Below are 21,421 nucleotides of genomic sequence, written 5' to 3'. Positions count from 1 at the left end.
ACATCAGAAAAGCTGGTTAATTTAGAGAAATCATTAGGTAACTCCTAATAACCTCAGAATTCAGAAAAGTGAGTGACTGAGATTTACAGTTTTGAAATGGAGAGCAGAATGTGAACTTTTCAGAGCAGGTTATGAAGCAGTGATACTCTAAATTGTTCCTTCTCAGCACAGTGGTTTTTTGCTGTCTCTTGGAAAGAGTTGGGTCCCACGACCAGGGAAAACATTAACTATATATGAACTCTCCTGGCTCATCCAACACTGTATTTCCATTACAAAGTTAAGGGAAAGGTGAGTTTGGCTGGTTGAAAGAGTTAAAAAGGCATCTAGCAGAGTAACGTTCAGAGGTCGCTTATGGATATTCTGCTGTTTGTTTTGCTTTTAAGAAGATAGCAGTTTTTAGAAAGAAAGCTCAGTATTGTTTTCAGTGTCCTGGTGGACTCAGAAATATTTTGGGACTATTTGTCTTTTGTCAAGGTTTTTTTGTGTGTGTTTGCGTATTTCTGTGTTCCTGCTAAAAAGTAAAAGCATGCAGCTGTTGAATCAAACATGAAACTCAGGTTTTGAGTTTATAGAGAGTTTGTGCTTCGTTTTCACAAATGGTGATGCCAAAAAATAGATGAAGCTTTAAACACTGGTTCAGATTTGTTGATATTAAAAGCAAACCAAACTGAGTTATTAAAGACTTTATTTTAAATCATATTCTTAAGAGTGTAAGATTTTTATGGGCTATTTCATGGCATGATAGTGGCAATTTATCGTTTTGTTAACTGTAAGTTAGATAAGACAGAACTCTTATCCTGATTTCATCAAGAATTTACTACTTCAGGGAAGCGGTTTCGAACTTTAGTCGGGGCCACTGACTAGTCACATGACTCATTTGCTCTTTTCCTTTGAAAGGCGTTAACATTTTTACCATGTTTTAGCATGCGTGTTTGAAAAAGAATCCTCACAGAATCCTATATAAGTAGCTTCCACAGACTCAGCTTATTAGTACCCCATACTGGGATGATATAAGGTAAGAGTTACATAGCTCACTGGATAACTCAATAGATGCCAAAGATATATTTTATGTTATAATTGGAAGGTCCTTATTTTTCTTTTATATGCTGTTTAAATGCTAACTTAAGAACAATGCTTAGAAGTACCTTTGTGATAAAAATATCTATGTTGGGCTTCACAGCTTTAAGTTTGCAATGAAATTAAAATATGAAATAGACAAAAACATAGAAATCACAGACAGTTTTGAAAGAACTAAAAACAAAATATTTTTTTAGCATTTTAGAATTCGCATTATGGTAAAAGAGGATTGACTCATAGAAAGTCAGATTCCAGTCTCCCAATTTTTGCTGGGTGGCCTTTTAACTTTCTCTGTCTAATGGAAACAGGAAATAAATTTTTCAAAGTATGAATCTGAGCAGTCATTTTTAATTTCATGTTTCAAAGCAAACCTCCAAGAAACAGTAACTATGAATGATGTATGGGGCTGTATAACAGCCTCATCTCTGCTTCATTGCTGTCAATCAATAACTGAGAAGGGCCTACTGTAATACCTGCTGCGGTATCAATGAGCTGAGAATCTATCACCACTGCCAAGATTATCCAAAAACCCCTTTCAACATGAATCTAATCCTCTTTGTAGTTTGAAGCAAGTCCAGGAAGACTGAGGGGTTCTGAGGTGGGCATCCTAGTAAGTTCTAATTAATTGAATTGAACTGATTTTTATCTGACAAGCTCCCTTCCCAGAATTAAAAAAAAAAAAACAACCCATCAGTTTTAAGTTCTATACTGAAGTATTTAATTTGATCCCAAACAATTTTTTTTTTTTTTTAAATTTACAGTCTAATTTGTTGAAAAAAAAAAATCACATTTTGAGTTGCTTCACAAAAAAAAAAAAACAACTTTCCCTGTGAAGCTGCAAATGAACTGAAAGGCTGTATGTGGCTATAGTGGGGCTACATGGAAACTGCACATTGTTAGGAAGAAAGAGATCTTGTAGCTGTTGGTGGCTCTAAGTGTGGTTTATAGGGATTAACCTCTGACTACAGAGGAAGCTGACTTAGGCAAAAACTAGGCAGCCTTAGGATCCAGTAAAGCAGAGCTCTGAATAAGGGTTTTCTTTCCAGGCACTTTTCCAGGCTGTGAAAGACACACCTTTTGTTGCTTCAGCTCTACGGTTGTCTGTTGCCTGTTTAGGTGGTCCGACTTTAACTGGTAATTTGCAGAGCCTGTTTGGGACATCTGCTTTGTGAATAAGATGGAGATGATAGAGCTGGAAATGTGCCTTGGTCAATGCACAGTTCAATCCTGTAAAGAAGAAGTGAAGTGGGACTGATGTAGGGAGAGGCTCAAGAGCAGCTCAGCAGGTGGCAGGAATAATAGAGGTTAAACAGTAAAAGGAAATGGCTGTGAACTGGAGTCCTGGGAATTAGCAAGGGCTTTCCCTCTGAAAGTAGAGACAAGAAAAATAAAGCATAGCTCTGGTTACCTGTGGGGAGTGTCATTTCTCATCACAACAAATAATACATCATTTCACAATAATCAATATTTGAGCAAGTATGTGCATTTGTGGGAAGCTCACCTTTTAACCTAGTATTTATTTAACAACAAATGCATAACTGTTTGAGCTGACACTTATAAGTCTGACACTTATACTTCCGTTTTGCAGCCCAGAAGATGGAGATCGAGACTGCAGACGAAATTGCAATTGTGGGAATAGGATGCAACTTTCCTGGGGGTGAGTTTTGGTGAAAACAAAGCAGGCTGCTGAGTGAATATTGAAAAGCACAATCATTTATTAACATTGAAATGGAGAAAAGCAACACATTCCTCCCTTACTTCTGTAGAATCTGTTGCTTTGCTACTTGCTTGATCTTTTTATAAGGTCCTGCTGTGGTGGAAAATAATTGGTTCAAGTTTGTCCACTGACAGACAGACCTGTAGTGCTGTAGATGGGCAGGGCATTGAGCTGCACATATGTAACTCATACAAACAAACTGGATGGGCCTGGGATGATTTGAACTTTTTCATGTGCACTGGCCAGATGATTGTGCATTGTTGCAGGAATATGCATCCATAGGGACAGGACAGATTGAGGGCCTGTCAGTATCACCAGGTCTGCCTGTAATATGAATAGGTTGTGTCTTCCTAAATGAAAGCTTCCTCCTTTATTACAGTATAAACTTTGAAAGGTCCCAGATGAGCTAGATAAATCAACTCTGTGTCTGGTCAAATTCTGCCTTTTTATAAATACATACCTAAATGCTGCCTGTTGTACAAGATAGAAAGCTGACTTCAATAAAGAAAACTGGTATTGCCTACCATAATAAAAGACTGTGTTACAGTAGTTCTGTGTTTACAATCTTAGTTTATATTAGTCCTTGTAAAAGTGGCAGTTGATTTAGTGAGATTATTTGACTAATGGGATTAGTCGACTAATTTTGAGATTAGTTGAGTGGAAATATTTAGATAGCTGTGAGAGGCTGCTAGGTTCTGTCTGTTGCTGTCAAACTGTGCTCCTTACATTAGATAAATATGGATTTAAGAAATCCAGAAATAATCCACGGAGTGGAATACACAGCCTTGCCCTTTCAAACCAGCATTCAGCCTTAAAGGTGACCATGTTAATCTCTGCCTTTCCTTGTTTTCTTTCTTGTCCTCACCACATTTCAGTTCCTGACTTCACTTTGTCCAAGATTCAGTAGGTATATGTGGTACAATGAGAACTATGATTCCCATAGCTAGTTGTGAGCAAATGTGAATGCTCTGAGTCTACTAAAGTGCTAGTAAATATGTAGAAGCAGTGTCTTGCCTGAGCATTAACTACCAACTTACTGCAAGCCACTTGTTGGTCCAGCCATACACGTAAAAGGACTCTTTTCACAACCATTGTTCTTAATTATCTTGCCATGCAGTATGTGAACATGTGCTCTCATCCTGTGCTGTGCATGCTCAGAACTGCTTTTCTAAGCTTGCCACAAAAGAACCATTGAGTGACGGGAGCTGCTAAACTACCCTGTGTCTGAGGCTGTGCCTATGATGAAGGGCTAACTGTGGGAGGGCTTAGGTGGGAATTCTGTCCTGTGATCACTGTTACTGACTGCTGGCAGAGTCCCCAGCCTAGTGCTGGCCCACATCAGTTAGTGCTCTCCTAGTCAGTGATTGGGCTTGCCACAGGTTAGTTAGCATGGGGACTGATCTCTTCACTGCTTGCCTAAAAGCAGGGGGCTGTTTGCAGAGTGAGTGTGGGTGAGGCCGCTTTGTATGCTGAGGAAGTGGAACCTGGGAGGAGGAGAAATATGGTTCACTGTGTGGATGCCATGTTAGCTAGTTTCAGGGCTGAGTGCCTAGACCTGGAGCTCTGTATCTCAACCAGTAAGGACAAGTAGTAGTCCACAATCCAGTAGTCGGGTATTTTGGCTCCCTCAGTACTGATTATACACATACTTTTATGTTTGATTTAGATGCCCTTCTGGTGTTAGGTTACAAAGGGTAATGCCTCTTGCATTTTCCTGGTATTTGTAAGCTCAGTCTATTTTCAAAGAGGCAGAGGTGACCTTTTGCTGTCAGTGGAGCTGCTTGAGGAGTGGTGCTGTACAGGTACAGAAAGACCTCATCATATCCATGTGGTCATTAAGGACATGATGCATGCATGTAGTAGATGCAGTGGCATGGTATGGAAATGGCTACAGCAGAAGGTTAAGGATTTTGTGAAGTTCCTTTGCTTTTAGGCAAGCAGTGAAGGGATCAGTCATGCCTTTCCATTTTCCTTTCATTGAAGAATGATCATTTGTTTCTCTGGTGATTATACTTGAGCAACCTAGATTTATATGTGGGAGTTCCTTGTAACTGAGTGTGCGTTTCTGAGTCTGCATGGGGTGGGGGAGCACAGACTTAAACCTACTTAAAAGCCTTTCTGCAACAGGTGATGGAATTGACAATTTCTGGAAAGTCCTAGAGGAAGGCAGAAACTGCACAGAAGAAATTCCCCCTGAGAGATTCAATGTCGAAGAATGGTATGATCCGGATGAAAACAAGCCGGGAAAAATATGTACAACACGAGCTGCTCTTCTCAATGAGTGAGTCTGTTATTCTGCTGTGCCACTGACTTTTTTTGTTCTTAGACTGATATGCCCAGTCTTTCAGAGGGTGCAAGGCACAAGGAGAGCTTATAAATGGGACCTAGGAACTGTCTTTCTTTTATATAACATGATGAACATTCAGTTCAGTCAAACTGCAAGAATTTTTGGTGTGGAACTTCAATGAGCAAATTTAGTTGCAGTCCATGTTAAGCACATATGTACACGGTAGTGAACACATATGACCTTTGATTACATAATAAAAAAATCACATAATCCAGCATGTATGTAGATCCTCACCATGTGTTGAGATGTTACCTGCCATGTGCATGCCTGTCTGCATTTTTCGGTCTACAAAAGTACACAGGTATTATGCATGAGTGGGTATTTATACTGCATCTGAGTTGGGCTCCAGCCTTTCAAATGATTCATACTGTCTATAGTACTACTGCACCAGTTACTTCTTTGCTTTAGATGAAATTGCAAAAAATGTATACTCTCTGTCTAGAAGTAGAGGCATACTGCATAGATAGTGTATCATTTTATGGGCTGTGTATTTTAGATTTAATTCATTTGACAACCACCTGTTTGGGATTAATAATATGGAAGCTGAACGCATGGATCCGCAACAGAAGTTACTGATTGAATGCACATTCAAAGCCTTGGAGGATGCAGGAGTCCCTGTAGAAGCTATCAGTGGCACCAACACAGGTGTTTTTGTTGGTAAGATGAAAATTTAACAGTGAATAAAGTATGTTTGAACCTCACAGAGATCAGAGCACTCCTTCATAAACTTTACATACGTATCTAGCACTGGAGATCTAAAGCTATTGTTCTATGACACTGCTGATTATTTTTTCACAGGAATTACTAGGTTACTCTAGGAGTTCATTATAATTCATGTATCTATTTTAGATACCTCTCTTAGCATCTTCATACCCTGAGGCTGAAGCAGGAAACAGCTAAACTGCCTTCCCAACCCTTTCCAGGAATGATACTCTCAAGACAGGCCTAAACTTTTTTCCAGTATACTGTTTTTCAGTATAACATTGTTAAAGTGTTGTGGGGGTTAAGATCCTTTTAAATCATCAGAAATCCTCATGTATATATTAGTGTGCTACTAAGGTGCATATGTCCAGCTGCTTACCTCAGTACCTGGAACAGTTCTGGAGAATATAATGGGTTTTGTTGAAGGACATTTAAAGGACAATGCAGTCATCAGACATAGTCAACAGGAAAAGTTTTGTTTAATCTGATATCCTTCTAAAGTAAGGACACCTACCTAGTGGTTGAAGGGAAAGTGGAAGATGTAGTTTTCTTGGATTTTAGTAAGGCTTTTGATACTGTCCCTCACAGCATTCTGGACAAGTCCAACTGGTAGATGACCGGGTACACTGTACTCAGTGAAGAACTGGGTGAAGGGCAGGGCTGAAAAGTTATGGTGGTGAATGTGGCTGCATAGGGCTGGTAACCAGTCACCAGCAGTGTTCCCCATTCCTCAATACTAGGGCCAGTTCTGTTCACTATGTTTATCAATGGTCTGGATGCAGGAGTTGAATGCACCATTAGTAAGTTTGCAGTGATACTAAATTGGGAGATAGTGTTGACTCTCTTAGGGGACAAGAGGCCTCGCAGAGGGATCTAGGTATATTAGAGCATTGTGGAATCCTCAAAGGCGTGAAATTTAACAAGAAAAAAATGCCAGATTCTGCACTTGGGACAGGGTAGCACTGGGCACAAGTATAAACTGGGAGAGAAGTGGCTGAAGAAAGGCTGGAGAAAGGAGTGCTTTTCAGAAAGAGATCTGGTGCATTAATTAAATACAGTATAACCAGCTGGTCAAAAGAGGTGATTATCCCACTGTATTTAGCATTGGTGCAGCTTCACCTTGAGTACTGTGTGTGGTTTCTGGGCACCACGATTTAAAAAGGAGGTGCATACAGGAGAGCAACAAAGCTGGTGAAATGGCTGAAAGGCGTGTGATGTGAGGAGTGGCTAAGGCCCCTGGGTCTGTCTAGTTGGGAGAATAGGAGATTGAAGGGTGAACTCTGCTCTCCACAGCTTCCTGAGAGGAGGAAGTGGAAAGGGAGATGCTGCTCCCTTCTCCCTATGACAGGAAGCGTGGCAATGATACAAAGCTGTGTCAGGAGAGGTTTGCATTTGACATTAGGAAGCATTTATTTACAGAGTGGTCAAACAGTGAAAAAGCTCCCCAGAAAGATTGATGACCCAAGCTTGTTAGTGTTTAAAAGACATTTGAACAATGCCCTTAATAATATGCTTTAACTTTTGGTGAGATGCAAATTGGTCAGGCAGTTGGACTACACGATAATTGCAGGTAACTTTCAACTGAACTATGCTATGCTGTGCTGTACTATGCTATGCTATTTGGTAAAGGAGCTAGAATAACAGCACATTTTTCCTGGTGTAATCTGTGTCTCTTTTAAGAGGAGTTTTCTGGGAAAGTTACCCTGATGTAACTATAAGGGTAAACTCTTTACCTTTTAGTCTGAGATATTCTCTTCTTTCACAGACAAGACTATTCCTTGCTCTCTGAATAAAGATGTTGCATTTTCTACACATGCCCATGGTCTTGAGGATCCACCATATTTCAAGCATATGTATTCACAGAAAGAGGACACAACTTCTCTCACAGGCCCTGTTCTTTTCTATTTCTGTCTTATTTACTGGATCACATCGAGCAAACCAAAGATAAAAGTGTTAGATGTAGCTTATGCTATGACCTTTAACTTGGTACACGTGAGGAACTGAAACTAATGTCTTGTGTATTTCTATCCCAGCTGTTCTCATTGTAGCTTCTTAATTTCCATAGCTCAATCAAAACAATCACTCTCAAACTGAGATACAAGCTACAAAGAGCTTAGCGGCATCATACAATGAGCTAAACCATCAGGAAAGGCTTGTCATTTACTGTGCAGGTAGCAATTTCAAGTGTTAGGTATGTTTATGTAAGTTGGGTCCAGGAAAAATTGCTGAGAGGTTTGCCTGTGACTTGTGCTGAAGCAAAGTTTCACCATAGAAGCACTACTAATGCCATGTAGTTTGCTATTAAAACAAAAAAACTCAAACCACACTATCAGTTTTAGAAGTGTACATCCCTTTTCCTCGCTTGGGTTAATATGCCATGTATTTGATATTTTTACAGGAATTATGAATCGAGACTATGAAGTCATAACAAGCAGAATAATGACTGAAATGAATCATTATGATGGTACTGGATCAGCAATGAGTATTATTGCTAACAGGGTGTCATTCACATTTAATCTGACTGGACCATCACTGACTATTGACACTGCATGTTCATCTTTTCTTTTTGCTCTGCACTACGCCTTGCAAACAATTAAATCAGGTAATGGAACTGAAGAGATGCTAGACGGTGAAATTAGGATTGCTACTATTTCTGTCTCTTACTCTGGACATCCCAACATGAGTATGTTTCTATTTTACTCCAGGAGATTGTGAGGCAGCAATCTGTGGTGCAGTGAACTGCATAATAGATCCCCGCACCTTTGTGTCTCTGAGTAAAGCAAAAATGATCTCTCCAGAGGGTCTAAGCAAACCTTTCTCCAAACAGGCAGATGGCTATGGAAGGGGAGAAGGCTGTGGTGTTCTTTTCCTCAAACCACTGAAAAAGGTAAGACCGCTTGTGAAGCAGTGTAACATAAGAGTGGTTGCTCACCTGCTCTTAAAATTACTTTCCCAGAAAAGATTTTCCAATTCAAGCTTAAGATTAATGGAACATTTATTAAGCATTAAGCATTTATGTACTTCCCCTACTATGGGAAATGGATCACACATTTAAAAGTTAGCATTATGCTTTGTCTGTTCTTGGTTTTGTTGTTCTGTTTTCTCCTATACAGAGAAAGCACAAGATTATTAAAGGTTATTTTCCCTTTTTAATGAAACAGGCAAAGGAAGACTACAGCAAAATCTGGGGTGTTATAAACATCAGTGCAATTAATCAGAATGGTAGGTTCGTGACACCAATCACAAGACCATCTCAAATACAGCAAGAGAATTTACTGCGCAGAATTTATGAAACTCATGTTGATCCCTCAGTTGTGCAGTATATTGAAGCACATGGTACAGGAACTGCTGCTGGAGATCCTACTGAAGCTGAAAGCCTAGGTAATGTCATTAGTAAAAAGAGGTCTTCACAGGTTTCCATTTTGAAAATTGGTTCAGTGAAAGGAAATATTGGGCACACTGAATCAGCTGCTGGAGCAGCAGCATTAATCAAAGTGCTTCTGATGATGCATCATGGAAAGTTTGTTCCATCCTTGCATTACTCGAAGGAGATGAGCAGCATTGATACAGAGAAATTAAACCTAGAAATTCCCACAACTGTAGAGCCCTGGGAAGAATCCGGTGAGTATGGAAGAGTAGCTGCCATCAACTGCTTTGGATTTGGAGGAACCAATGCTCATGTTGTAGTCAGGCAGGCAAAGAAGCTAGAGCCTCTTCCTGCCTTCAAGAGGCCTCTTGAATTAGTTCTGCTGTCAGCAGCATCAAGTAAGTCCCTTCAGATGACAATGGCTGATACAGCTGACCAGCTGAGCACAAGGAATTCCATAACCCTCCCAAGCCTGGCCTATACGTCTGCCTGCAGAAGAAGCCATGCTAACCACAGGTACCGAAAAGCATTTGTCACAAATTCTCTCCAACACTTGCAGCAGCAGGTTATGCCAGCAGCCAGCACTGAAGTTGCCATGTCAAAGGTGGAACCACAGCTGGTGTTTGTGTTCTGTGGCAATGGTGTAACACTGAAGGAGTTCAGTGAGGTGTTGCTGAGCTCCGAGCCCGTGTTCAGAGACAAGTGTAAGGAAATCGAAGTGCTTTTTCAGAAACATGCTCCCATTAGCTTCCTGCCAGCAAGAGGTGAAAGCCCGAAGGATTTGTTGGATCCAGAGCTTTTCCAGGTCATGCTTTTTACCCTGCAGGTTGCCCTAGGTGCCCTTCTGAAATACTGGGGTATTAAGCCAGTCGCTGTTGTTGGCCACTCAGTAGGGGAAGTTGCTGCTGCACATTTTGCTGGGTGCCTTTCCCTGGCAGATGCAGTCAAAGTGATTTATCACCGGAGCAGGCTGCAGTCAAAGACTGAGAGTGGCAGAATGCTGGTGGTTGGAAACATCCCTGTTGAAGAGATTGTTGAATATCTGCATCCCTACTCAGGAAAGGTGTGCATTGCCGCTTTCAACAGCCCGATTTCCTGCACCTTGTCTGGGAATTCCTACTTTATGGATGCTGTCCAGAGAGATTTAGCTCAAGCCTTCAGACAGAGAAACATCTTTCTTCATGTTTTAAGCGTCTCAGCTGCGTACCACAGCCCTAGCATGGATAAGATACTTGGGGAGTTGGAAGAGAACATACAGCCTTTAGAAAAACAGAAGGGGGAAATTGAAGTGATTTCAACGCTGACTGGGATGGCTGCTTCTGAAAATGACTTTGCTCAGGGCAAATTCTGGGCCCGGCATATTCGTGAGCCTGTTGCTTTCACTCAAGCCATCAGAACTGCAGCCAGAGATAGGGAAAATGTGGTGTTTGTGGAAATAAGTCCTCGCCGAGCATTGCAGCGGAACATAAGGGAAACTCTAGGAAACAGCACAAAGGTGTTCTCTTCTTTGCAAAATGATGTAGAGTATCAGACACTCCTCACCCTGGTAGGAAATCTGTTTGAACTGGGATATAACCCCAACTGGCAGCACTTTTATAATGGGTATCAAAGTGCTCCAGTGGACATTCCACGGTATCAATTTGATCGCAAAAAACTTATTAGGTATCTGAAATTAAATCAAGATGCAGGAAGATACGTCAATGACAGTCATCCTTTGATTAAAAGCATAAACAGTGACAAAATGGAGTTTAGCTGCCTGCTGTCTCAGGGCACAGCATCGTACATATATGAGCACAAGAACAATGGTGTGGCTTTAGTCCCTGGTACTTTTTTTGTGGAGCTTGGTCTGGCCTCTGTGATGAGCAGCTCAAGGCCTAAAGTGGCTCTCAGCTCTTGTCAGATGAGTATCAATTTTTCTGCACCGTGTGTTCTCACGCAGAGCTCCCAAGTCTTGAGCATCAAGCTGAGTCCACAAAAAGCAGTGACAGCCTTTGAGATACTGTCTCCCTCTAATGTAATTTATGCTGCAGGCCAAGTAACAAAGGGGCCTGAAGCTGTGGTGGAAGAAAGGACCATCTCCTTCCAAGACATCTGTCAAAGATGCAGGTTGGTGATAAGCAGAGAGGAGGTTTATGAAGCACTGTCTCAAACTGGCTTTCAGTATGGCCCCATATTCAAGCAGCTCAGTGATGTGCACTATTGCCAGGAACTAAAGGAAGCTATAACAAGCATAAAGGTAAACAAGGAGACGGCCATAGATATGTACAGCTACTGTATCCATCCAGTACTGCTTGACTGTTTTCTTCAGATGACCACTGTTATGACTTCAAGGACTTTCCCATCATCTAGAGTAGGCTTTCCTTCAGAAATAGGCAGCCTGGTGGTGCTCCGACCGCTGGAGGAAGAAATGATGATATATATGAGAACAAGCAAATCCACTGAGAACTGCCTGGAGGTCTGTGGGTGCTTTATGGACAAACAAGGCTCCATTTTGGCTGAACTAAAGCGTGTTGCCATCACTTTCATGAAGCAAGCATCTTCCAGAGATAATGAGTTAATGCTTGAAAACAAGTGGACAGAAATATCCCTTTCACAGATAGCTGGAAATCGGGGGGCTATGCCCAGAGTCCTAGTGTTTGCTGACAAATTTGGGATAGCTGAGAAGCTCAAAAAATATTTGCATCCTGATTCAAGATACATTATGTATGAAGATTGGGAAGCCCTCCTGGAAGACCATACGCAGGATAAAATGAGAGCAGAGGTTGAGAATTATGATGAAATTCTGTTCCTGTGGGGAATTCAAAAGTTAAATGAACGTTTCCCAAGCAAAGTGGTAGACCAATTATCAAAGTGTTGTGAAGCCTATCGCCAAGTTGTTGTGGCATTAAGAGAGAAAATGTCACGCTGTTTAGTCAGAGTGATCACCTACAGAACAACTGAAAGATATGTAGACCATGTTAACTGTGGGTTTGCATTGTATGGCATGACTAGAACTTGTATCCTTGAAGTTCCAGAAATCATTTTTCAGATGATTGACCTCAGTTCTGCCAGTTCCCTGGACATCTCAGTGCTAGCAGATGTTCTTGTCAAACACAAAACTGTAGAGTATTCAGAACTTTGCATCAGCCAAGGAAGAACTTACATGGCTGAAATCAGACGCACACCTTTTGTAGATGCAGATTACTGCCAACCTGTAAGATCTGTCCAGAATTCAGAAATATTTACTTTGTACACTTCTGATCCGTACACGGCAAAAGACTTGTCTGCTGAATTATCCACCAGCATTGCTACTCAACTTGATAAACACAGCGTTGAAATTCAACTGGATAAAATATGTCTCCACTCAGAAGATTATTTTCCCATTAGTGTTTCCAGTTATAATTTTGGTAAGACACTGTACTGGAATTCACAAGTAGTGGACAAACACAGACTTTTAGCTCTGGATTTCAGTGGCACAGTCACAGCAACGGGTGTTGATGTAAAGAAAGTTAAAGTGGGAGATCATGTGGTTTCATGTTATCCATCTGCTGCGTCATCCAGAGTTCAGATTCCAGGAACAGTTTGTTTCAAAGTAAATAAATTCCCATGCTTCCAGAATGTCCCTTGTATGTCATACTTCATCATTGCATGGGAAATCTTCAATAAGAGATTACCTAAGGGGAAATATGGTAGAACATTGGGCATTATATCTACAGAGCCATCATCAGGTTTTTGCCATGTTCTTTCTGCTGCAGCAGAAGAGATGGGTTGGAGAACAGTACTTGCGAAGCCCACTCCTGATAAATTCCGGTATATAAGCTTATGCAATGCTCTTGTTGTTCTTCCTCCAGTAAACAGATTGTCTCAGGAGGATCTGGCCCACATGTGTTTTCTTAAAGATGTGGTGGTAGTGTGTGGCCATCGACAGTCTGAGTGTATCCAGAATGCCAATGAAATGGATCATGAAAATATCAGCTTTCATATCCTTACACTTACCAGTATTTTCCAGAAAGCATCTCTAAAGGAATTGCAAAAGGCTCTGCGCGCATGGATCAATTCCATGGATATGAAAAAGTTTAGACATCTGTCAGGCTATGTTTTTCAGCAGACTGAGCAGTTTGAAAGCATAAACTCTGTGATGTCATATTTTACCTGCAAATCTGTCCCACTTGCTGTACTGAGAAAACAGAAGGACGTCACTATGCTTTCAGATATACCACTGTATGGATCCCAGAAGCTGTTTAAGCAGAATGCTGTTTATGTAGTAGCTGGGGGGCTCACTGGACTTGGCTTTGAAACAGTGAAATTCATAGCCAAGAATGGAGGAGGGTTTATTGCAATATTCTCCAGGAAAATGCCAAGCAAGGAGAAGCAAGAAGAGATTAAAGCTTTGCAGGAGCAGTATAAGAGCAAAATACTGTTTGTGCAGTGTGATGTTACTTCAACCAATGATGTTGAGAAAGCTTTCCAGTCCGTTGCAAACATCTTTGCGGGGAGTCCAATCAAAGGTGTATTTCAAAGTGCTGTTGTTTTACATGACGGCTATCTTGAAGTTCTGAAGTTGGCTGACTTTCAGAAAGTGCTGAGTCCAAAAGTAGCAGGGACCCTAAATCTTCATTGGGCTACCAGAGGCCAGGAGCTTGATTACTTTGTGTGCTATTCCTCTGTAACTTCCTTTCTGGGAAATTCCACCCAGACAAACTATGCAGCTGCAAACTCTTTCTTGGATATCTTCTGCCTCTACAGGAGGAACTGTGGGCTTTCTGGCCAATCCATTAACTGGGGTGCTTTGAACCTTGGCATATTGCTCAATCAAAACCATCTTCAGTCCGTTCTGGAATCCAAGGGCATAGACATTCTGCAAGTGCATGAAATTCATGAGTATCTCAGGAGGAGCTTACTTATGAATAATCCGCAGCAAATTGTAGCCAAATTAAACTATCAAATTTTATTACATCATGTTTTTTCTCAGATTATTTCACTCAAAAATCGCTTCCAATCATTTTTATCAGAAGAATACAAGAACAAGCCTGAAATCTCTGAGAAAACTCAAGTCCAGGATGCCGCCTCAATCAAACCTGAAGACTATATCATCTCACTGGTGACTGAACTCACCAACTTGAACCCAGATGACCTAACCATGAATACAGCACTTTCATCATTGGGCATAGACTCTATGTTAGCTATGACAATTCAGAACCGTGTCTTTCAAGAGAGAAAGGTGAACATACCTCTTCTGAAACTGCTTGATCCTCACACAACTCTGTCAAATTTAGTAGTAGTTTTAGAAGAAACAAGCAAGGCAAGAGGAATAGTTAAGAAAAAACACCCTGCAGTTGAAAGTACAGAAAATGGAAGCTGGCTATAAGAGTCTTCTCATTCAGAAATTGTGTAGCTTTGAAGATACCTGGCCCCTTCATAGTACCTAAGAATGAGTCATTGCAGACCAGGTAGAATATCTGGTGAGCTCTTCTGCATCAACCCAGAAAACCCCACAGCTACATTCAATGTTCAACACACATTGCATTTTTAAACCTGTCCTGGTTTGGCTGGGACAGAGTTACTTTTCTTCCTAGTAGCTGGTGCAGCACTGCATTTTGGCTTTAGTCTGACAATAATGCTGATAACACACCAATGGTTTAGTTGTAAGTAGTGCTTACCGTGATCAAATACTTTTCAGTCTCATACTCTGACAGTGAGGAGGGGCATGGGAAGCCAGGAGGAGGCAGAGACAGGACACCTGACCCAAACTAGCCAAAGGGGTATTCCATACCACAGCACGTTATGCCCAGTATAGAAACTGTGAGGAGTTACCCAGAATGCCCAGATTGCTGCTCAGGTTGGGCTGGGTATCGGTGGGTGGGTGGTGAGTAATTGTATTGTGCATCACTTGTGTTTATTGTTTGTTTTTCCTTTCCCCATTTAGTTTTATATTCTCTCTGCCATGTTATTTCCCTTATCATTATTATTATTATTAGTAGTATATTGTACTTTAGTTATTAAACTGTTCTTATCTCAACATGGGGGGTCTACATTCTTCTAATTCTTCTTCCCATGCCACCTGGGGAGGAGTGGAGTAGGGGTGAGTGGCTGCATGGTGGAGTTACCAACTGGGTCTAAACCACAACAAAGCCATATTAAAGTCTTGATGGAAATGGTCTGTTTGCATCTCTAAATGATGAATATACATGTAAAAGAGTATAAGATTATCACTCTTTTTGTCATTATTGTATTCTTAATGTATTATTCTTTTTTGAATACTATCAAATGTGTATAAATATATAGACATCTTTCTGAAAGACGTCTAAATGTTGTGAAATTCAAAGGTTTCTTCTCAAAAAATTAAACATTATTTTCCTTATGTATGCAAAAATCTTAAAAATTTATCAGTTGTAAAGCATACAGTAAAGCAACTGTTTTTCTTTATTAATTAACCACATTTTATGAAAGCCCAAATAAACAACAATAGTAAAAAAGTTTAAAAAACAAAGCCTAAGGTGTGTTTTTGTCTTATTTTGATTTTCTGTCCCTCACCCACTCTCCTGGTTTAAATTTTCCTAATCATAACACCTGCCTTTGTTTTACCCCAGTTAGAAAATACAAACTTTTTTCCAGAGACATTGAAGAAAACTTCATTTATAATCTCTTAATATGGGAACAGTGTCCTTGCATTGTTTCTCCCTTTTATACCTGATTATCATTCATCGTGAGATGTCCCTTCCAGCACTGCTTGCATTCTCCAGTGTATGAAGTATCCATGGACTATGAGGTCCTGCTGAAACCATCTCTTCTCCAGGCTGAACAAGCCCAGTTCCCTCAGCCTTGTCTCACTGCTCTGGTGCTCCAGACACCAAGCATCTTGATGGCCTTCTGCTGATCTTAGTCAAATTTATCTATATTGTTCTTATATTGTCAGGCCCGGAACTGGACCAGGGTTCCAGATGTGGTGTAATGAGTGAAGTGCAGTGTACTGGTTGTACCACCAGTGTGATGTAGTGAGTAAAGGTGAAGATTCACTTCCCTCAATCTATGGGCTATGCTCCTGCAGATACAGTCCACCTGACTGTTAGCCTTCACTGCTGCCAGCATGTGTGGTGAACTTGTGCTCAGTCCACTGACCACAGGACTCCCTGATTCTTTATATCCAAGCTGTTCCCAGCTCATAACATTGTGGGCTTAGTCTGTTTCACATGCAGAACTGGTGCAGGGGGCTATTCCATTCCAGGTGCAAGGCCTTGCATTCACCATAGTTGAAATTGATGAAGATTCTCTTAAGCTGCTTATCCCTCTGAATAGTGGCCCTTCTCTCCAATGTGACAAATGCACTGCTGATATCACCCATTAGGCTGTGGTAGTGCATCCTCCCTCCCCCATCCTCTGGGCTGCTCCGTGATCTCAGGAATTCCCATCAGATCTTGGCCTTTGTGTAATGAGTTGGGTGGTGAAGCACCCCTTGACCACACCAGGAACTCTTGCATGGTTAAGGAGGGAGGCACTGATCATACCTCAGACTCCTGTTCCATGACTAAGGAGGGGGAGCAAGAGAGGGGATAATCACTTATCCCCTGACAGCCTTAGAACACTCCTTTTGATCATAGCCCAAGTGGAATGGTACAATTGTTACTGCAGTTTTGAAAAGTTGCTAGTAGTTCCAACTCAGGCTGTGGCCAGGATGGAAATTTACTGATGACTAAAGCCAATTATCTTGCAATCCTGCAAACAGTGTTCCTAAGTGAGACCCTCTGAACTCTCCTCAACCACAGCAGGCTGTGACCAGCATGTCCCTCTGAGTGGGATGCCCCTCAGAGTTTGCAAACTCCCAAGTTTGCTGTAATTGGAGGACTATTGCCAAAAGACAGACCCTGGGCTGAAGTCCCCCACTCCTAGAGATTTGACTACTACCTGTGAAGAAATGCAGAGACATTGGACTTGAATACTTCACCAACTTGTGTGGAATTTTTCACAGGTATTCCTCTTCATATAGACATATATGTCTTCATGTATGTATGTGTGCGTATGTCTGCATAGATTGTTATAGTAATTGTCATAAATTCTATTGACTTGCTTTATAAAATCCACCTTAAAACAGCAAACTGCTGCTAAATGACATGTCCCTTACAACCTGAATCATTCCAAGTTTATGGTTCTCTATGGGAAGAGATCCCTGTGACCTTGCCCAAACATTTTGGAGGGAAGCATGGCATGAAGAAAGGAGCAAGTACCTCTATATGTATATAAATATACGCATAGGCATATGTAGAAAGGCACAGAGAGGTTTTTAAGTCCAGAGTGGTTCTGGTGCAGCACAACTTAACCAATAGCCAGGCAACTCACAAAGCAGAGAAACGCGCACATTTATTGTGCTTGTTGCCTGTGCTGTTCCCTGTGCAAAAGCACAAGAACCTTGCAGCACTGATGGCAAAGTCAAAGCCGTAATGTAACAGGGCTGCTTCTCACAGAAATACATTGTATGATACAGAGCTTGGAAAACACTTCACGGTAAACTTCTGGGGTAAACCACTTGATTTCTGGGGTAAACCACTTGATCTTTCTTTGCTTTCTGATTTTTAAAATGAAAAATTTAACTTCAAGTATTATTAGAAAAAGCACATGTATGGCGTATTCAACTTACTCACATTGTAGTAGTCCATATGAGGAAGAAGAGATCTGTTTGCAGGGAGGGTTGGAACTAGATGATCTTAGGGTCCTTTCCAACCTAAACCATTCTGTGATTCTGTGATTCTGTGACGTCAGTCTCTGGTCATTTGAGGGCTTGAGGGACACACTCCGGAAAGTGTGATGTCAAGGATAGTTGCCATTATGTCAAACATGGCCATTGGTCACAAGAATTGCACTGACAAGCATGATGTGTGAACCAGGAAAGTAACCAGAGTGAACTGCCGATGCTATATACGTCCCTACTACTGTATGCTCTAACAGAAGGAAGCAGAAGCTTCCATTGCCTCAGATGACTGTTTCTGTACTACATCATATGACCAACTCATCAGAGGCAGCAATATGGGAAATGTTGCACTGTCATCCTGAACAATCTGAAATTAATGCATCCCACCTGCAAAAGAGCAAGCTTTTTACCTGAATGTTACACAGCATTGGTGAGGCCACACCTGGAGTGCTGTGCTCAGTTCTGGGCTCCTCAGTAGAAGAGAGACACGGCATACTGGAAAGTCCAGGAAACATTAAGGGACTGGAGCATCAATCCTATGAGGAAAGGCTGAGAAAATATCTTCTGGAAAAAAGAGAGAGGAGGGAGGTAACTGACTACTAATATATCACCTTTCCTGCCATGAGTGGGTTTATCACCTATCACCTATTTGAGGTATTGCATTGCTTAAGCTTCTATGTTTGCTATGTCTCTATACATAGGCGGAGCTATGACATATACATCTATCCTTTTACTACATTTGCCTTATGGGGGACATTTCAATCTCAGAGCATCTGTTAAAGCAAGCACTGTAGGCCCATTTGTCACTGAGAAATCACAGATGATAGCTCTGCTATGAAATCTTAATAAGTATTTTTCCAGCTTCTGAAAAATCAGGCCTGACTACAAGCACGGCTCATAAATCATTTCCAAAGAACCAACCTGTGCTAAACAATAACAAAAACATGGCAGCAAGTCCACAGAAATGCGGCATGTGCTCTCGAGGAGAGCAAAGCCCTGTGCTCCTGCAGTCACCTCACCTCAGTCTGCAAAGAAGAAGGTGTAATCAAAAGTTACACATGCACTTCAGGAAGCTCAACATGCTCTCCTTGCTGTAATGAGATACACAACGGTCACTGAAGTGCTGAGAATGCAGCATAATGCCTGATCCAAAGGAACATGTCCTTTGAGGAGACAGTGCAGTAGAGCTTCATTGCTGCTTCAAAATGATTTGAACTCAAAAGTGGCTTCTTCAGTGTCATAGGCACTGGAGCTAACTTAAATAGAGATGATACACATGTATTAACTGCGCCATGCTAAAGCCGTCTATGTCAACTCCTGGCAAAACAGGAGATACAGAAGATGTGAGGAGGCTCAACACCCCAGGACAAACTGCCCATGTCAAAATTCAAAGCAAGGACAGCTATGGTTTCTTACTTAGGACAGTGGCAGGAGGAGGGACTGCAAATCTAAGAAGAAGGGCATTGCTAAGCAGCCTGTTTCCCAGCTGGCCTATGGTTTGAGAAAAGAAAGAGTTCAAACCGAGCTCTCAAACTCCCCTCCTGCTCCCCGCCTAAACTCATTAGCCAGAGGTTCACCTCAAGCGAGCAGACATATTCTGCAGTGCAGAAGCCCAAGTGGTGAGCCGTGATGTCTGCTGATGGCTTGCCCACACCTGTCCAAAGGCTGGCTAGGGCTTGCCAGACTGCTCATTGCTGGTGTGGGAGCAGAGGAGAAGCAGCAGCAGCTCTGGACCACCTCAAAGTCCTGCACCTCATGGCGCGGGATGGGATGTCCCAGGGAAAACACAGTGGCAGATGTCCTTGCAAGAGGCCTAACGTGAATGGAGCAGCCAGTGGTTAGCTCCACAGGGTTGGTAGGTGGCGAGGAGAAGTTCCAGTAGGGCTTAGGGACCCCTGGGCAGCTGACACTGGACATTGCAAAAAGATCAGTGGGAGGTGGGTTTTCCTGCCTGCCGGGTTTTGGGAAGGCAGAGCTTTGTCTGGGACACAGAAATGCCTCTTTTGTAGAGAGACCCTGAAGGCACTACAGAAAGAGGCACATTATTATTTATTTCAGTCAGTTGCTAGTTTCCAGATTTTTTAATATTCTGTTTATATTTTTAAAGGTAAGTTTTTATACTGTGTATTTCTCTAAACATGTTTTATTTGTCTGGTCAGGTTTTTGGCTTTCTCTTGGCAAATTAATCACTGTTATGATAGCACTGTGAAAGCTGGATTTTCATAATCTGCTGTTGGTGCTTGTATTCTGAGGTTTTGCTGAAGGAGCTCATGTCTTCTAGTGTGTTTTGCTTTTGCCTACTCTGTGGATCTGCCATAAATGTCCCAGAGACCAAAATATACGAACAAAAACAAGACCATGGCCATCCCCCAGAACATAGTGAGAAATCTGATCTTGGAAGATGCTCTGGCAAACGGACAGCATCAGTTTCTAATGCATGGTAAGACAGCAGTGGCAGAGCACTGACTATTTTCTTTGTGTCTGACAAATACTTAGGACATATGATCAGTAAAATAGCCTGGGAAATCCACACAGATGACACAGTAGCTCAGAGATATGCTTGTCCGGAAAGCAGCAACCAGCTGGAAGAGAAGGAAAAGTTACCCACAAGCAACAGAATGGAATGCAAAAACATAGAAGCAACCCTTAGTGCTGTGGGAGCAGTGACAAAGTCTCCAGTGCTGTTCTATCAAACATTGTAATTGGAACACATAAGCAGGACCTCGGAGTTCTTGCTTATGTCTCTGAATTAGTTTAAAAGGGTATTTTTCTTCATCAGCTTCTGTGAAAAGTGATTGTTTGAAGAAAGCAGTAGCTGTCATTTCCTCCTGAAAAATGATGTTCTGCTCAAAATCTGAACTGTAATTAGATAAATTACTTGTGAAAAAACCCTCTGTATCTGTGTTTAACAGAAGGCTTTTAGTGACAGTGTTGTTTGGTCTTTGCAATTAATCTCAGATAGAGCTAACTACGTGGGATGTACTTTTAAAGATTCTATGCTCTCAATCTCCAAACTCTCAATCATGTTATCAGAGAAAGGATCCCATTAGCAGGATGCATACTCAGTAATAAGTTAATCATGATGCTGGCACAGTACTTGGAAAACTATTTATTTTTACAGTCAGAGCCTGAAGTGATATAACATTTAGCCAAACTGCTAAAATATTTGTCTCCCCTTCTCGGAGCACAACCATAAATGCAATTAGTCAGATATGTTCTAAACAGCAGCGACATAAATACAGAATTAATGGCAAAGAGCCCTAATGTTTCTTTGGGAAATGTGCTCACTTTCTGCTTTCTGCCCCAGGCAATTCACCAAAACATCCCCCTGTTGCATAAAAGGAGTTTACAAGCTGAACTAACAATTTCATTTTCCTGCAAGTAACCCAGTGTCTGTTTCTTCTTTTGCCTGGATCATGTAATGCCTGGTAACATGCATGTTGGCCTCCACCCAAACCAGGGGCCACAGCATGTCAGGACCACAGCACAGCAGTGGCCTTAGGTCTGGCAGAGGCTGGGAGATGGAGCCTCAAGCTTACAAGCATTTCC

General features: G+C 41.6%; 1 protein-coding gene across 1 annotated transcript; it reads left to right on the top strand.

The window, feature by feature from the left end:
- Positions 1–1,321: 1,321 nt before the first annotated feature.
- LOC134171405 (uncharacterized) lies at positions 1,322–14,648 on the top strand. Its single transcript, XM_062633537.1, has 7 exons — positions 1,322–1,675; positions 2,666–2,734; positions 4,922–5,075; positions 5,638–5,798; positions 8,242–8,445; positions 8,549–8,730; positions 9,005–14,648. The coding sequence occupies exons 2-7, from the start codon at positions 2,674–2,676 to the stop codon at positions 14,555–14,557; spliced, it is 6,315 nt and encodes a 2,104-aa protein (XP_062489521.1). The 5' UTR covers positions 1,322–1,675; positions 2,666–2,673; the 3' UTR covers positions 14,558–14,648.
- Positions 14,649–21,421: the final 6,773 nt, after the last annotated feature.

The sequence above is a fragment of the Pezoporus occidentalis genome, unplaced genomic scaffold, assembly GCF_034315485.1.
Source record: "Pezoporus occidentalis ecotype Australia unplaced genomic scaffold, CSIRO_AGI_Poc_V1 ctg40, whole genome shotgun sequence".
Taxonomy (NCBI): Eukaryota; Metazoa; Chordata; class Aves; order Psittaciformes; family Psittacidae; genus Pezoporus; species Pezoporus occidentalis.
Note: the sequence above shows the minus strand (reverse complement) of the source record. Positions and strands in the feature narration are given on the sequence as shown.